Consider the following 18,197-nt stretch of genomic DNA (forward strand, 5'->3'; position numbering starts at 1 on the left):
GGAAAACCCGCGGAGTGCGGGATCCACACGGACCCCGACCATTCCCGATCCCCACGGAGCAATTCCCGGGAATCCGGGGGGAGGGAATGAGGTGTTGGATCCTTGGGAATGGCAATTCCCGGGGCCGGGTGTGGAATTCATCCCAGGGGATTCTCCCGCTCATCCTAAAGCACGAAAATCCCGAAAATCCCGAAAATCCTGGATTTTTGTGGCTCATCCCTGGTTTGGTGCTTGGAATTTTGGGATGAGCTCAGGTTTAAACACAGCCCACGGAATTCCCAATAGGGAAAATTTGGGAATTCAGTTTTTCCCACAGATCCCAGAGGCTGGAGATTAAATCCAGCCCTTGGAATTCCCGTTAGGGAAAATCTGGGAATTCAGATCCTCCCTCAGATCCCGGAGGTGGGAACAGGATCCTGGGAAATTCCTGTGCTCTGGAATGTCAGTGCTGGGGTTTTCCCTGGATTCTCCAGCCCGGGAAGCTGGAAAAAGCCAAGGAAAGAGGGATCTGGGAAAAGGGAATTTTCAGGGGATTGTGGGAATGTGAGGATGGAGACGCTGGGAAATTGGGAAAAAGCCGGGAAGCTCCCGGTTTTCCTGGGATAGGGGAGCGGGGTTGGATTCCGTGGCTGAGCTGGGAATTTTGTGGGCTGGGATTCTGGGAATGGGAGACTCTGGATTTGGAGACCCTCTGGAGCCAAATTCCTCTGGGAATGTGGGGAAATTCTGGGAATAATTAAATTGGGATATTTGGGAATATTTGGGGATATTTAGGGATATTTAAATTGGGATATTTGGGAATGTTTAGGGATATTTAAATGGGGATATTTGGGAATGTTTAGGGATATTTAAATGGGGATAATTTGGGATATTTAGGAATATTTAAGGATGTATGAAAAGGGATATTTAAAGATAATTCATTAAGGATATTTAGGGATAGACAGGAATATTTAAATCGGGATATTTGGGAATATTTAAATCAGGATATCTGGGAATATTTAGGGATATTTGGGGATATTTAAATTGGGATATTTGAGAAAGTTTTGGGATATTTAAATGGGGATAATTTGGGATATTTAGGAATATTTAAGGATGTATGAAAAGGGATATTTAAGGATAATTCATTAAGGATATTTAGGGATAGACAGGAATATTTAAATCGGGATATTTGGGAATATTTAAATCAGGATATCTGGGAATGTTTAGGGATATTTAAATAGGGATATTTAGGGATATTTAAATTGGGATATTTGGGAATGTTTAGGGAGATTTAGGGATATTTAACCAGGGATATTTAGGAATATTTCAATCAGGATATTTGGGAATATTTGGGAATATTTAAATCAGGCTATTTAGGGGTATTTAAATCGGGATATTTGGGATTATTTAGGGACATTTGGGGATATTTGGGAATATTTGGGAATATTTCAATCCGGGTTTTCCACATTTTTTTGGGAAAACCCCAAATCCCAGCAAGGAGATCCAAGATTCCCCTCTCCCCATTTTTACCGAGCTCCGCATCCTCTTTCCCCAGTTTTTTTTTCCGGATTCTCCCGGGATCCGGGTCCTTTGTGAAAGAGGAGCCATCCCTTTTTTTCCCAGGATAAATTCCCGGGGCAGGCTCGGGAACGCTTCAGGGATGCGTTTTCCAAGGAAAAAAAAGGGAAGAAAAAAAAGCCGGATGGTGCCGGTGTCCATCGGTCCGGGAATGCCGAGGTCATCCCGCGGTCAAATCCAGGCCATTCCCGCCTCTCCCGCCTGGAGTTCACGGCCTCGGCTTTTATTGGGAATTCTCGGAAGGATTGGGAAGGGTTTTCCCTTGGCAACTGCCGGGAGCCGGAGCCACCAGAGCGGCTCTGGGGGAATTCGGGAAGGTTGGAAAAGGTTTGAGGGGGAAAATCCTTAAAATCCATGGAATTCTGATGGGGAATGGGAGAGAAAGGATGGGAAGTGTTGGGTTTGGGGCAGGGAGAGGAAAATTCCAGCCCCGATCCCGCAGGAATGAGTCATTCCCGTTAAATTTAATAAAGGAATAAATCCGTAAGAAAATGGGGAAAATCCAGCTTTCCCTCTCTTTTTCCAGAAGTTTTAAAGGAAAAGGGTTTTTATGGGAAAGGTGAACACCTGGAGAGATCCCATCCATGGATTTGGGGTGGGAAAAATCCCGGGTTTTGTTTGCTGGAGTGGGGTTTTCCTGGAATTCTTTTCTCTCCAGGATTTGGGATTCTGAAGTTCCCAAGATTCCTGGGAATTCTTGAACCCTCAGGGTTTGGGATTCTCTCCCTAAAAATTCCATGTATTTGTTGTATCCCTGCTGCGGGATCCTGAATTCCCTGCTCATTTTCCCTCTTCCCCATCCCGCTGCCATTCCTGGTTTTCCAAGGTCTTTCCCAACAATTTTGGTGTCCGGAGCTCTCCCGGAAAGTTCTGGATTCTCCTCCGGGTTCATCCCTTTGGATGGGGATTGGGAATAACCAATCCTTGCTCTGGGCTGAGTCCTTGGCTTTTCCCAGTTTTTCCCTGCCTCTGGAATGGGATTAAAGCTCAACATCCCGGCATTCCCGATTTTTTTCCATGTTTCCCTGCCACAAATCCCGGGAAATTTGCCCGCTGAGGTGAGGGGGAGAGGTGCAGGGAGGAATTCCCAGTTTTCCGGCCAAGGAAAGAGAAGGCTCAGGGAATTCTCCTCATGGAACGGAGCCGGGAATGCCGGACTCGGATCCGGCACCGGGAACACCGGGAAAAGCACCGGGAGAGGAGGAAGAGGCACCACAGATCCCGAGGGTGGGAGCAGGGAATTCCATTCCTGGGAATTCCAATCCCAGGGACCGAGGGCCCACGGAGGGATAAGTGAGTTATTCCAAAGGATTTTTATTTCCTTGGATTATCGGAACGGCTTTTCCCGCTGGATTTCACCCCACGGATCCTTGGATCTGTGGGATTTTCCGATGGGAAAACCAGAGGAATACTTGGAATGGGAGGGAATTCGGCTTGGAATTCTTGAGGCACAACTCCTGATCCATCATTTTCCGGGAATGGGATAAAACCCCGGCGCCCCCAATTCCCATTCCCAGATTTTCTCAGGGATCGGCTCCGTCCCTGCCCCACCGAGGGATTTTTTGGGATCTGCGGATCCAGGGAGGGAGAGAATTCCCGGTGTCTTTTTGGGGGGGGGGGTTTATTCCCGGTCCTTCTCCCTCCTCCTCTTCCCGCTTTGGAGAATTCCAGCTGGGAATGTTCTCCGGGAAATGGCGCCACTGCCCCCTGGCTGCCGAGCCGGGATTTGGGAGCGGGAACCGGCCTTGGGATGCGGATTTTGGGATTCGGGATGAAGGTTTCGGGATTCGGGATTTGGGATTCGGGATGGGAGATTTAGGGAGCGGGATTTTCGGGTGAGAGATTTGGGATGAGAGATTGGGAATGTGGGATCTGGGATGGGAGATTCGGGGACCGGGATTTCGGGTGAGGAATCTGGGATGCTGGATTTGGGATTTGGGATGAGGGGTTTGGGATGAGGGGTTTGGGATGAGGGGCTCGGGATTTGGGATGTGAGGAGTTTTCCCAACTGTTTTCCCGATTTTAAGTTGAATTTTTATTCCTGCTCTTTCTGGGATAAAATTTTGCTCCCCTGCTCCAAACCCTCTGGAAAAAGCGGATCGGGGAGAATCTCTGGGATCAGACTGGGAATTTGGGAAGCTTGGAATATGATCCAAATAATCCCAAGGAGTGTTTGGAGTGGGATCTGATCCAATGGAAAATCCAGGATGGATGTGAGATGGGAAAAAAAATGGAGAAAAGGGATTTAACATCCGGAAAAATCTGAGATTCCACACTTTTAATTTTGGAATATTCGGGATGAGGCTGCAATCCCTGGGAGTGACAGATCCCGGGAATTCCGGGGCTGGGGATGGGCTGGAGATGGAGATCCCATTTTTCCTTGCGATTTTTTCCAGTAATGCCTCCCAAACACGGCAACAACTCCTGGATTTTTCCAGGATTTTTCCAGGATTCTTTCAGGATTCTTCCAGGATTTTTCCAGGATTATTTTCCCAGGTGGGAAAAAACACCATTCCCAAAATCCCAGCATTCTTTTCCCAGCCAGGAAAGGTTTCCTACGGAGCAGGAATGACGGGAATTTTTAATTCCCTGTTAACATTCCCGATTTTTCCAGCAACGCCTCCCATTCTAAACCCAAACATGGCAAGAACTGGATTTTTCCATGATTTTTCCATGATTTTCCCATTATTTTTCCACCGTTTTCCCATCATTTTTCCAGGTGTAAAAAACCACCATTCCCAAAAAAAACCCAGCATCCATTTCCCAACCAGGAAAACACTTCCACGGAATAATTTAACCCGGAATAACCTCAACCCGCAGCATCCATAATTCCCTCCCCTCATTCCCGATTTTTTCCCATTCCACCACCCAACACGGCAACGACTCCCAGATTTTTTTTTTTTCCCACCGTTTCCCCCCACCCCGGGTTTGTTTATTTTTTTTTTTTCCAGGTGGATAAAACCAGCCATTCCCGAAAAATCCGGCGTCGTTTTTCCGGGCGGGGGAGGATTTCCACGGAGCCGGGATCGTCGGAGCTAATTAGCGGAATGGCCCCATTATTTATCCAGGGACACCGAGTCCAATAATTGCTATTGCAGCTCGGAAGCGGCTCCGGGATATTAATTCCCGATTTTTCCTGTCAGCTCCGTACAGTAAAACTTCCAAATGGGCCCCCGAAGGTGCAGAAGCTCATTTTAATCCTCCTTTTTCTTTGGAATTGGCAGAATCTCCTTCCATAAAAGCCGGAAAAAAAGCGGGAGAACCGATAATATTTTGCTCCGAAGGAAGCCGTTAGAAAATCTTATTATTTTTCCCGCTCCCTGACCTTTTCCCGGCTTTCCGCTGGAGGAAAAGTTGTCTCGGATTCGGGAGCTGTGCTGGTGGGGAGGGGATTTTTGGGAGAATCCAGGGAATGGGATGGATCCGTTCCCTCTGGAAGCGGCAAAGGAGGGGCCGGGTGTCCCCACGGAGAGGTTTTCCGGGGTTTGGGTGATTCCCAAAGGATTTTGGGATTTGTTTTTCCCGGGATTTCTCGGGGGTTGTCACCTTTCACCTCCCATCCCTGAATCCCGGCATTCCAGGCAGATTCCCAAGGGATTCTCCGCTCTTTGGCTTTGGATTTTGGGTGGGAATGAGGGGCTTTTCCCAGCCTGATTCCCGAGGGATTCCGGTGGGAATGAGGGTGGGAAGGAGCGGATTTTCCTGGGAATTTCCTGAGGGATTCTCCTCTGGCTGGGGCTGGATTTAGGGAGGTTCCTGGGAGCATCCTGGGGAATCCAGCTGCAGATTCCCAAGGGATTCTCCCTCTTTTGGGGCAGCATTTTGGCTGGAATTGAACATTCGGAGATTCCCAATGGATTCTCCGCTCGCCATTCCCGGATTTTGGGTGGGAACGAGGGTGGGAATGAGCGACTTTTCCCACCCAGATTCCCAAGGAATTCTCCCCTTGCTGCGCCCAAACTTTGGACGGGAACAATCCAAAGATTTTCCAGAAAATCCTGGCTGATCCTCTAAAAACCGGGGAGCAGAACCGCATTCCCTAAAATCCTGATTTAAACCAATCCCAAATCCCAGAACTCCTACAATTCCCCCCAGAAAAAAATAAAAAAAGTGGGAAAACCCCCGAACCCCCAATCCAGAGCATCTCTCCATGGGCAGGAGCGGCTCCGACGGAAGAAATAAAGGCGGGAAAATCCCGTTTTCCCGGGAAAACTCGTAAAGACAGTCGGAATCCGACATAAAGCGCGATTTACACCCGGCATTTATCCTGGAAATTGCGGTTCCGTGCGGCTCGCGAGGGCGGATAAATCATCTTTGATGGGATTCTGCGGAGCTCTTCCAGGGAAAGGGAAATTTAGTGGAATTTGGAAGGCTGGGGAAAAACGGAGAGCTCCAGCTCGGGCCGTTCATCCTGGAAAACGTCGGCACCGAGCGGCTCCCACGTGGAAAAGGACGGGAATCCGTCCCTCGGGATTGGGGCTTTTCCTTAAAAAGTGGCTCGGTGGAATAGTTGAGGGATGAACCTGGAAAAATTCCCGGTTTTTTTTTTTTGGATGTTCCAGGTTTGTGGTGGGAAGAGTGGGCCTCAATCCCGGAAAAAAAATGGGATTTAGGGATGATTCCTGAGAGGGATTTAGGGATGATTCCTGAGAGGGATTTAGGGATGATTCCCAAGAGGATTTAGGGATGATTCCTGAGAGGATTTAAGGATGATTCCCGAGTTTTTTGTGGTGTTTCAAAGTTGTGGTGGGAAAAATGGGCCTCAACCCCCTAAAAACGGGATTTTGGGATGATTCCCAAGTTCCCGTGTCCCTGCAATCTGGGAAGGAGCTGGAGCATCCCAAATCCCGGATTTCAGCTCAATCCCTCCTCCAGATTCCCAGCTTTTATCCCGGATCCCTCCAAATCCCAGCTGAAAACATTCCAGGACATCCCTGGGCAGGACGGGAAAAAACCTTTGGAAAACTTGGAAGCGGAGGCCGCTTGTCCTAAGGAACGGCAGCCACTCATTAAGGAATTGTTAATTAGGGGGCCTCGTTAATCCCAGGATTTTGGGATCCCTGCTACAAATATTCCAGAGGTTTTCCCGGGATGGGTCCTGCTCCAGCTTTTCCTGGTTTTTTCGGGGTGGGAACGCCGTTTTTAGGGAAGGGGCTGCTCCCATTCCCAATAAAAAACAAGGATGGAGCCAAAGCCTGGGGAGGAGGAAGGAGGAAACGTTCCCGGCTCTGGAATTTCCATGGGATGGGCTCGGATTTACGGCCGGAGCCTCCGGTGCCGCTTCCTTCCCGTCGGGATGGGATTCCAGGCGGTTCCCAGGGCAGGAGGGAAGGAAGGAAGGGAGGGAGGAGATCCCGGTGGGATCCGAGGGCACCGGGAACGCCCCTGGAAAAGTCTGGAGAAGTCGGCTCCGGGATATTTGTGTGGGAATTTTTTTTCCCTTCTCTTTTTTTCCCCAGTTTTCTGTGGTTTTAGCCATGGATCTATGAGCGATCCCCCGAGGATTCACATTATTCCTGGAATCCTGGAATTCCCCGTCCTTTGGGGCGGTATCCCGGATATTTTCATCGGGAATTGGGATGGCGGGACACAGGGAATGTGCTCCAAGTGGCAAAGGAGAAATCCAGGTGGGATTTCCGGAAAGAATTCCCAGAGAATCTGGGAATTCCCAGATTCTGTGGGATCATCCCAGGTGACGCTGGAACACCCTGGGATAACGGGAATCATCCCCTTAATCCCACGGAATGGGACGGGAAGGGGATGGGATTCAAGCCCCTTCCAACCCAAACTATTCCATGATTCCCTATTTGGGATTTTCCATTTTTCTGGCAAAAACTCCCGGATAAAAACACCCCGGATTTCTGGGAGCAGGTGGAGCTCTCCCCCCTTTCCCCCCCTCGGCTCCAGGACAATATTCCATAAATATTTGCTCCGGGAAATGAGGAGGTGCCGAAAGAGCTCCGGAGCAGCCGGAAAATCTCCGGGAGGAACAATCCAAACACACCTGGAATGGGCTTGGATTCCCGCCCGTCACCATGGCGATAATCGCCGGAGAATTTGGGATCACTGGGAGCCCTTCGGAAGCGGGAAAGGGATAAATCCTGATGGATGCTGAGATCCAGGGGTTTGGGGCTGATTTGGGGGATTTTGGGATTTCTGGGAACCTTTCCGGAGCTGGAAAGGGATAAATCCTGCTGGATACTGAGATCCAGGCTCAGTTTAGGATTTTGGGAATCTTGGGATAATATGGGATCTCTGGGAGCCTTTCAGAAGCGGGAAAGGGATAAATCCTGATGGATGCTGAGATCCAGGGGTTTGGGGCTGATTTTGGGGATTTTGGGATTTCTGGGAGCCTTTCCGGAGCGGGAAAAGGATAAATCCTGCTGGATACTGAGATCCAGGCTCAGTTTAGGATTTTGGGATCTCTGGAAGCCTTTCCAAAGCTGGAAAGGGATAAATCCTGCTGGATACTGAGATCCAGGCTGGGTTTAGGATTTTGGGAATCTTGGGATAATTTGGGATTTCTGGGAGCCTTCCCAAAGTGGGAAGGGTATAAATCCTGCTGGATACTGAGCAGATCCAGGGGTTTAGGGCTGATTTTGGGATTTTGGGATTTCTGGGAGCCTTTCCAAAGCTGGAAAGGGATAAATCCTGCTGGATACTGAGATCCAGGCTGGATTTAGGATTTTGGGATCTCTGGAAGACTTTCCAAAGTAAATCCTGCTCGATATTGGGATCCAGGGGAGGTTTAGGGCTGGGTTTAGGATTTTGGGAATCTTGGGAAAATTTGGGATCACTGGGAGCCTTCCCAAAGTGGGAAGGGTATAAATCCTGCTGGATACTGAGCAGATCCAGAGGTTCAGGGCTGATTTTGGGATTCTGGGATTTCTGGGAGCCTTTCCGGAGCAGGAAAGGGATAAATCCTGCTGGATACTGAGCAGATCCAGGGGTTTAGGGCTGATTTTGGGATTTTGGGATTTCTGGGAACATTTCCGGAGCAGGAAAGGGATAAATCCTGCTGGATACTGAGATCCAGGCTGGGTTTAGGATTTTGGGATCTCTGGAAGACTTTCCAAAGTGGGAAAGGGATAAATCCTGTTGGATATTGGGATCCAGGCTGGGTTTAGGATTTTGGGATCCTAAATTTTCTCTGGAAGCCTTTTCAAAGTGGGAAGGGGATAAATCCTGCTGGATGCTGGGATCCAGGCTGGGTTTAGGATTTTGGGATCTCTGGGAGCTTTTCCAAAGTGGGAAGGGGATAAATCCCACCGGATACTGAGCAGATCCAGGGGTTCAGGGCTGATTTTGGGATTTTGGGATCCCTGGGAGCCTTCCCAAAGCGGGAAGGGGATAAATCCCGCCGGACACTGAGCAGATCCAGGCTGGGTTTAATCCCAGCCTCAGGATTCCAAGCCCATCCCGGCCACTCTCCGCATTCCCCGGCAGCCGCGAGTCGCGGGAAGGGCTGGGAATAACAAATGGGAAGTGTTTAAATGGTGAATGGGTTTCATGTTCCTGTCAGCGCCGAGGGTTCGTTCCCGTTTATAAACTCATCCGTCGGGAATGACATCGGTTTTATGGGAGCCATCAGCCCCGGGTGACGGCGTTCCCGTGTTCCGCCATTACCGCCCGATTGGATTTGCAGTAAAGAACGGGAATGGGAATCGTAAATCTCCCGCCGGGAGAGATTTAGGGCTCCTGGAAGGGGGAACGGAGCCGTTCCCGGCGCTCCTGGAAGGGGGAACGGAGCCGTTCCCGCTCTTCCCCAGGGATGGAGCCGCTCCCGGTGTTCCCCGGGGATGGAGATGAGCCCCGGGGGTGGAGGGAAGGGAGAGGTTGGATTCTGGTCCCCGGAATTCCATAAAAAATGGGGGAAATGGGGGGAAAAAAATGAGCATGGATTGATTCCGGTGCTTGAAATTCCATAAAAATGGGGGGAGAGAAAAATGGGGGAGAAGGGAACATGGATTGATTCTGCTCCTCGGAATTCCATAAAAAAAGGGGGGAAACAGGGAAGAGAACACGGTTTAATCCTGCTCCTTGAAATTCCGTAAGAACTAGAGAAGGCGGGAAAGTTAATCTGGCTGGGTGCCATCTATGAAATTCCGTAAGAAATGGGGAAAGTGGGAAGAGAAGAACATTCCAGGAGGGCAGATCCTGCCCTGGCTCGGGTGGGGTCGGGATGCGCCAATCCCAAACTTTGGACCCGTCGGAAAAGGGCGAAGGAGTTGGATTCCTACAGGGATAGTCCTGGAATGGTCCTGGAATGGTCCTGGAATGTCCCTGGAATGGTCCTGGAATGTCCCTGGAATGGTCCGGGAATGTCCCTGGAATGGTCCTGGAATGTCCCTGCTGTCCCCACATCCCCGTGGCCATCCCGGCTTTTCCCTCTGCAGGTTTCCAACGGAATTTTAGGAATTCTCCATGGCAAACTGGTCCTTGAGTATTCCCAAAAAAACTCGGGCTGGGTCTCCCGGCTCTTCCAGGAGCTGCTCTTGGCTTTGCCCCAGCCCGTTCCTCCAATCCCGGAATTCCTGCTGTGTATTCCCAGCGCTTTCCCTGCCTCGGGAATGCTGCCCCCATCCCAGGAAATCTCATGGATTCCTTATCCCATCCTCCCTCTCCCGTCCCTTTATTGTGGCTCCCTCCGGTTTTCCTGCTGTTTTCCAAGGATTTTTTGGTTCTTTGGCTCCCGGAGCCCCCTCAATCCATGCAGGACTCTCCCGGCATGGAATTCCAACCCCTCTGGAAGCAAATCCAGCAATTTTTCCTCCAGGATCATCACCAAGACCCCTCCCTTCGGCTCCCCCCGCTCCGTGGATTTTTCCTTCTTTTCCTTAATTCACTGCCCGGCGAGTTCCTGATTGACTCCGAGACCAATTAAAGGAAAATTTAATGGGAGAATGGATGAACTCCCGGAGCTTTCCCGGCCATCCATCACTTTTTTATAGCGGGAGCCGGGAAGGAGCTCAGAACTTCCCGCTGGGAATGGGATAATGAGGAGGGCACGCGGAGGATTCCCGGGGATTGCCGGGATGCTGCTCCAGGCTGGGATTTATCGCCCCGATCCCGGCGTTCCGGGCGCCGGAGCTGCCCCCGTGGAGGCTGGAAAAGGGTGGGATAATGGGATGGATCCCAAGGAACCATCCCGGATCCGTCTCGTTCCTGGTTCCGGAGTGAGGTTGAGGTGTTGGCTCCGTGTTCCCCCATTCCAGGAATCCCGGGAATCCCGGGAATCCTCATGTGCCAGGATTGGGAATCACCGGATCTATCCCTGAGAGCCGGAATGGGAGCCGGGATAACGGGATGGATCCTGGGAGCCAGCCCAGATCCGGCGCATTCCCGGTTCCCAAGTGGAGTCGAGGGTTTGGCTCTTCCCGCGTTCCCCCATTCCGTAAATCCCGGGAATTTGAGCATCCCAAAAGTGCCGGTGCGCTCCAGGCTGGCGATTCCTGCCACGATCCCAGCGGGATAACAGGACGGATCCCGAGGAACCTTCGCTCCCCTCGGATGCTCCGTCTCTTCCCACTTCCAAAGGTTTCCCATTCTGTGAATCCCAGGAATCCACGCGGGGAGATGGGGACGGGCAGAGGTGACCCCAGGAATTCTGTCCCACCGGGAATCCGCTCCCACTCGGGGACTTTGTGGGGTGGGTTTGTCTTCCCAAGGGTTCGGAGGTTCCCAAAATCCCCATCCTGGACATGTGGGGCTCCCAAATCCCATTCCGGAGCTGTGGGGATCTCTGGGATTCCCAAAATCCCCATCCTGGAGCTGTGGGGATCTCTGGGATTCCCAAAATCCCCATCCTGGAGCTGTGGGGATCTCTGGGATTCCCAAAATCCCCATCATGGAGCTGTGAGGATCTCTGGGATTCCCAAAATCCCCATCCCAGGGTTTTGGGCTCCCAAAATCCCATCCTAGAGTTTTGGGGCTCCCAAAATACCAATCCCACGGTTTTGGGACTCCCAAAATCCCCATCCTGGAGCTGTGAGGATCTCTGGGATTCTCAAAATCCCATCCAGGAGTTTTGGGACTCCCAAAATCCCCATCCCGGAGCTGTGGGGATCTCCAGGATTCCCAAAATCCCCATCCTGGAGCTGTGGGGATCTCCGGGATTCCCAAAATCCCCATCCCAGGGTTTTGGGCTCCCAAAATCCCATCCTAGAGTTTTGGGGCTCCCAAAATACCAATCCCACGGTTTTGGGACTCCCAAAATCCCCATCCCGGAGCTGTGGGGATCTCTGGGATTCCCAAAATCCCCATCCTGGAGCTGTGAGGATCTCTGGGATTCCCAAAATCCCATCCAGGAGTTTTGGGGCTCCCATCCCAAAGCTGTGAGGATCTCTGGGATTCCCAAAATCCCCATCCCGGACCCAGGCCCTTTCCATCCCCACCCAAATCCCACTTCCCATCCTGGTGGGATTTGATCTGGAGGCAGCCGGAGAGGGAAAATCTCCTCCAAACCGGCCGAGGAAACGGGAAGCGCCCCCAGCTCCCGCTTCCAGCCAGAACTCCATAATAAAAATCACGGGATAATGATTTTTTGGGGTCATTTTCTGGGATATTAAAGGCCGGGATATCGATCCGATGTTTCCCTCGGATGGAGCCGCGGATTTTGACGGAGAGAGCAATAAAATCCTCACTTTTCCCATAAATGTCAGGGTTACAAATTCCCGGGGACGTTCCCAACCCTCCCTTCCTGTGAGGGAATGAGGGAACGGCTGGGAGGGGAAAGTTTGGGATCATCCGGGCTGGGAAGAGGCTGGAATCCCATCTGGGCTTCTGTTTAATCCCAAATCCCAGGATTTTTGGATAAGGGGCCAATGTCAACCTGGTGCTCTGATCCCACTGGGATTTTGGGATCTGGAGCCCTCATCCCACCAGGATTTTGGGGTTCTGGAGCTCTGATCCCACTGGGATTTAGGAATAAAGTCCCAATGTCCCCCCTGGATCCTCAAATCCTCATCCCGCCTGGATTTTGGGGTTCTAAGTCCCTGATCCCTCCTGGATTTTGGGGTCTGGATCCCTGATCCCTCCTGGATTTTGGGGTCTGGATCCCCGATCCCACCTGGATTTTGGGGTCTGGATCCCCGATCCCTCCTGGATTTTGGGGTCTGGATCCCCGATTCCACCTGGATTTTGGGGTTCTAAGTCCCTGATCCCACCTGGAATTTGGGGTCTGGATCCCCGATCCCACCTGGATTTTGGGGTCTGGATCCCCGATCCCACCTGGATTTTGGGGTCTGGATCCCTGAATTTCCATCCAAAGACCCCCCAAAAACCCCACCCATTTGGAGTTTTCCCCAAGAAGCTCCCGATCCATAACATCCCGGATTTATGACCTGGTGGGAATCGGAGCCGCCATAAAAAGCAGCTCCCGCTTTTCCGGCCCCGCCATCCTTTATCCGCTGTCACTTCCCAGCGTTTCCAGAGGCGGATGGGGCCGGAGCGATCGATGCTTTGTTTTATCTCCCCTTTTTTCCCAATAATTTTTTTAATCATTTCTCCCGCGGATAAATAATTCCCGGGAAAGCCGCGCTCAGCGCTTTCGGAGAGGGGGGAAAAGTGATGAGCTCAGGAGAGGGAAAGGGAGGGAGCGGAGCCGGCGCTTCCCTCGGTATTCCCAGCGGGAATGGGGCACGGAGCTGGGGGCCCAAAACTGGGGGAAAAGGGGCAAGGAAGGACAGGGATGGGATCCATGGGATCCATGGGATCCATGGGATGGGATCCATGGGATCCATGGGATGGGATGAGATGGGATCCATAGGATGACATCCATGGGATGGGATGGGATGGGATGGGATGGGATCCATGGGATCCATGGGATGGGATGGGATTGGATCCATGGGATCCATGGGATGGGATGGGATGGGATGGGATGGGATCCATGGGATCCATGGGATCCATGGGATCCATGGGATCCATGGGATGGGATGGGATGGGATCCATGGGATCCATGGGATCCATGGGATTGGATGGGATGGGATGGGATGGGATGGGATGGGATGGGATGGGATGGGATCCATGGGATCCATGGGATCCATGGGATGGGAAGGGACAGGAAAAGGAACAGGGATGGGGACCAGGACTTGCCAACCCCCATCCACTTCCCTTGGAATTCCCAGTGGGAATGGGAACACAGAGCTGCCAGCCCAAAAATGGGAGAAAGGGGATTGGAAGGACAAGGATGGGATGGGATTGGATCCATGGGATGGGATCCATAGGATGGGATGGGATGGGATGGGATGGGATCCATGGGATTGGATCCATAGGATGGGATGGGATTGGATCCATGGGATGGGATCCATGGGATGGGATGGGATTGGATCCATGGGATGCGATCCATGGGATGGGATCCATGGGATGGGAAAAGGGACAGGGCTGGGGACAGGGACCTGCCACCCCCCTCTCTGCTTCCCTTGGAATTCCCAGCTGGAGCAGGAATGGGGACCCGGAGCTACCACCCTAAAATCATGGAAAAGGGGTTTGGGGGGACACAGACGGGGGATTTTAGGGATCAGCACAGCCCCTTTTTGGGATGGAAAATTTGGGAATTGGGATCCCAGCCCCGCTGCCGCTCCCGCCGGGGCCGCTCCTGCTCCCGTCTCCAATCCTGAGCTTCTGCTGCTTCCTTGTGGCAAAATCTTGGAATGACACGGTCTCTCCCTGAATTCCTGCCCCGGGACGCGACCTCAAACCCCGGGAGAATCCCTCGGGAGCGGCTCCAGGGTTGGGATCTCCCGGCCTTGGAATCTCGGGAGGGAAATCCTTCAGCCGCGTCCATCCCTGTGTTGACCTTTGCCGGCTCCTTGAGAATTCCAAGTGGGAATTCCGCCGGCAAGGCCTTCCCAGAGGCCATAAATATTCCCGGGAAGGTGATGGAAGTGCTTGATTTTCTTGGGATGCGTTTTTAAAGAGCTGGGATGTAACCCCGGGGTCCGGGTGGGAATTCCCAGGATATTTATGGCGGGAAGGTTCTTTAATTCCCGTCCTTTTATTCCCGAATTCCAGCGCTGTTGCCGCTCGGGATTAAACGTGGAATTCCCGCTCTGTGACGCGCTCGGCTCCCCAAAATTTGGGATTTTCCCTGGGATCGCTGCTCCTGTTGGGAATGAGGAAAAGGGGTCGGGCGGGAGGGTCCCAAAATTTTGGGATTTTCTGCCGTGGCTCAGGATCCCAAATCCTGCTCATCCACGGCCGGGGGAGCTCCATCCCTCTGGGATTGAGTCATGGAGCAGTTCCCAGATGGAAAAAATGGATGGGATCCATGGGATGGGATCCATGGGATCCATGGGATCCATGGGATGGGAAAGGACAGGAAAAGGGACAGGGCTGGGGACAGGGACCTGCCGCCCCCCCCTCTCTGCTTCCCTTGGAATTCCCAGTTGGAGCAGGAATGGGGACCCGGAGCTGCCACCCTAAAATCATGGAGAAGGGGTTTGGGGGGACACGGAAGGGGGATTTTAGGGATGGATGAGGGCTGTGAACACAGGGGTCCCCGGAAGGGCTGAGGACCCTCTGGAAAAGCGGGAACGAGCGGCTCCACTTTGATCTCCAGGTGCTCCATATCAGCTTTTCCAAGGGGAAATTAAGGAACACATCCCGGCAGGAATTGGGGTCACTCCCCCCTCCCTCCTCCTCTGGGGCCCAGAGGGGCCCGTGGAGGGGTTTGGGACCCTCTGGAAAACCGGGAATGCCGGGGGGGGGAAGCAGCGCCGGGAGTTTCATCTCCAGCTGCCCCATATCAGCTTTTCCAAGGGGAAATCAGGGAACAAATTCCAGCGGGAACGGGGTGGGGGGGTCTCCCCCTCCCCCTCCCTCCGGAGCCGCGGGGTGAAAGCTGAAAGTTGAAGAGTCCAAAGCCGTCAATCCCGACTTTCAGCCGGCGCTGGGAAAGGGAAATATTTGGATAAGGCGCGATCCGGAGCCGCCGCTGTTTACAAATCCCGATCCCACATCAAACGCGGCTCCCTTTGGGAAGCGCTTCCCGCTCTCCCGGCTCCTTTTGGGAGCTGTCACGGGAATTATTTGATGTTTCCCTCTCTCCTTTGTTTGTTTACGTTCATTAAAGCCGGGAAAATCCATCAAATCCTCGGCTCCGCTTATCCCGGAGCGCGCGCGGCCGCAGGTGCGGAGCGGCCGGGAATGATGGAGGATCCATTTATCCCGCGGGGCGTGTGGAGGGAATGACACGTTCCCGATAAATCCCAGCCCCTTCCCGCCCTTCTCCCTTCCCCCGGCCCTGATGGATGAGCTCCTTATCGGGAAGGCGGAAAAGCCGCGCTCGCGCTCCGGCCGGGGCCACGGGGGCGATCCCGGCCTTCTGCGGATTCCCGGGATGGGGCAGGATTTATGGGAGCTGCTCCCCGGCTCTGCTGAAAGTTATCTTGGATAGAATTCCAGGAAATCATGGATTTTCCCCACTGCAAGCCCTTATCCCAAGTTTCTCGCCTCTGGAATTCCCGAGTTTGTTGCCTCTGGAATTCCCGAGTTTGCCGAGTCCACAATTCCCGAATTTGCTGCCTCCGGAATTCCTGAGTTTGCCGCCTCAGGAATGAGGCCATTCCCGGGAAAACGAGGCCTCCAAGGCCTCTCCATTCCCGGGAAAACAAGACCTCCCATTCCCAGGAAAACGCAACTTCCAAGGCCATTCCCGGGAAAACCAGGCCCCCAAGGCCTCACCATTCCCGGGAAAATGAGGCCTCCAAGGCCATTCCCGGGAAAATGAGGCCGTCGGGCTAACGAGGAATGGTCGGAGCACACCTGAACGCTCCGGTGGAGCCGGAGCAAAAGTCGGGATTTACGGAGTCCCCGCGCGGACAGGAAAGGACGGGAAGTTTATCATGGATTAGGGAATTAATGGGGATGAATTCCCGCCCGCTGATGGATGGGATGGACGCTCCATTAGGGAATGATTTAGGATTTTCCAGCTCATTGTGGAGCAGGGAGGGCTCGGCTGGGGTCGGAATGTTGGGATTGGGGAAGGGAGGAAACAGGGAAGGAATTCCAGGGATTTTCGAGTTACGGATCCGTGTTCTTAGAGTATTTTTTTCATGCTTTTATTTCCATATTTTTCATTTTTCTGTGGATTTACGATGGGATCATTTGGGATGGAAGGGATCCTAAAGCTCGTCCAGGGTCACCTCCCACAGTCCCAGGATTCCCAGGTTTTTTGGGATGGGCTGGGAATGGCAGATCCCTTCCAGGCTCTGGGATGAGATTCCATGGGAAGCGCTGTGATCCAGAATGGGAACTGGATTTTCCATGGGAATTGGGTTTTCCATGGGAATTGGGTTTTCCATGTCCATAACCCAACCAGATTCCGGGGAAAAAGAGCAGCTCCAGCCTCATCCCGCTGAATCCTGGAATTCCAAGACCCTGTTCCCTATTCCCGATCCTGGGAATAGCAGCGGGGTCGGAATAATCAGGGATTTCCACCCCAATCCTTCCTCTCCAAAGGAAGGGGCTGGAAACTTTGGAATGTGGGAATGGCAATGGCAAATTCCAAGATTTTCCTTTGCTTTGCTCCCTGCAGGTCCGGAGGAGATCCCACGGCCTGTCCAGGATTCCGGGAATATTTTGAAGCAAGGATACCTGGAGAAGAGATCCCGAGGTAAAACCTGGAATTCCAGGGGAAAATCCAGGGCTGCCACCCCAAAATTCCGGGGAATCCCAAATTCCCAGCCTAACAAAGCCAGGAAAACACAGGAAATCCACGGATTTCCACCAGCAGGAGCTTCCAGGTTTTTCCACAGCCTTGCTGGGCTCATTCCCTTTTCCAGAGCATCCAAATTAAATCCTGGAATTAAATTAAGCCCGGCCCAGGCCTGGAGGGCAAAACTAATGAGGAGAAAAAGCCGGGAAAAGCTCCAGGGATTCGGGATCATCCCACATTTAATGCGGAGATAAGAGCCGGGCTCGGAATCCGCCTCGGCCTTATCTCCCTTTTCCCGTGAAAGCCACAAATTATTCCCTTCCCTAATGGGATTTTCTCGGGAATTATTGATGGGAAGAGGCAGAAACAGCTCCCGGTTTTTCCCTGAGCTCAGCTCGGAGCTAGGCCTGGCTTAACTCCCGCTCATCTCCGGCTTAACGACATTTCCCAGAGATTTCACCCCAAGCACCTTCTCCGGCCCCGCGGAATCCGCGAGAAACGCGTCCCAGAGGGATAAAAAGGAGGATTTTTTTCCCGTTTTTCCAGATTTTTTCCTGGTTTTCCTGATTTTTCCCGTTTTTTCCCGTTTTTTTCCCATTTTCCAGAGCCCAGCTTTTTCGGCTCCGAGTGGCACAAGCGCTGGTGCGTCCTCACCCGCCGGAGCTTCCTCTACTACGCCAGCGAGAAAAGTGAGCGGGAAAAGAATTCCCAACTTTCCGGTGGAAAAGCGGGATCTGACCATGGGAAAACCGCCATTCCCAGAGCTCCTGGAAGGGGAAATCCCAGCTGGATTTGGGGTTTTTTCCAATGGGAGCAAAGGGAATTTTCTGGACGTTCCTCTTTCCCGGAGTTTTTCTCTCTTTTCCTGGAATTTTGCAGCCATTTTGCTTTCCCAGCATTCCCCTTTCCCAGAATTCTCCAGCTATTTCCCTTTCCTGGAATTTCCTGGCCATTCCCCTTTTCCAGAATTTTCCAGCCATTTCCA

General features: G+C 52.3%; 1 protein-coding gene across 1 annotated transcript in view; it reads left to right on the forward strand.

Moving 5' to 3' along the window:
- The window catches only part of SKAP1 (src kinase associated phosphoprotein 1), an 80,424-nt gene that overhangs the window by 43,534 nt on the left and 18,693 nt on the right, over nucleotides 1-18,197 (forward strand). Inside the window, exons 5-6 of the mRNA XM_058858030.1 lie at nucleotides 17,093-17,170; nucleotides 17,818-17,901. Coding sequence (XP_058714013.1) covers nucleotides 17,093-17,170; nucleotides 17,818-17,901 — 162 coding nt within the window. The remainder of the gene's footprint in view (nucleotides 1-17,092; nucleotides 17,171-17,817; nucleotides 17,902-18,197) is intronic.

Source organism: Poecile atricapillus, chromosome 27 (assembly GCF_030490865.1).
Source record: "Poecile atricapillus isolate bPoeAtr1 chromosome 27, bPoeAtr1.hap1, whole genome shotgun sequence".
NCBI classification, from domain to species: domain Eukaryota; kingdom Metazoa; phylum Chordata; class Aves; order Passeriformes; family Paridae; genus Poecile; species Poecile atricapillus.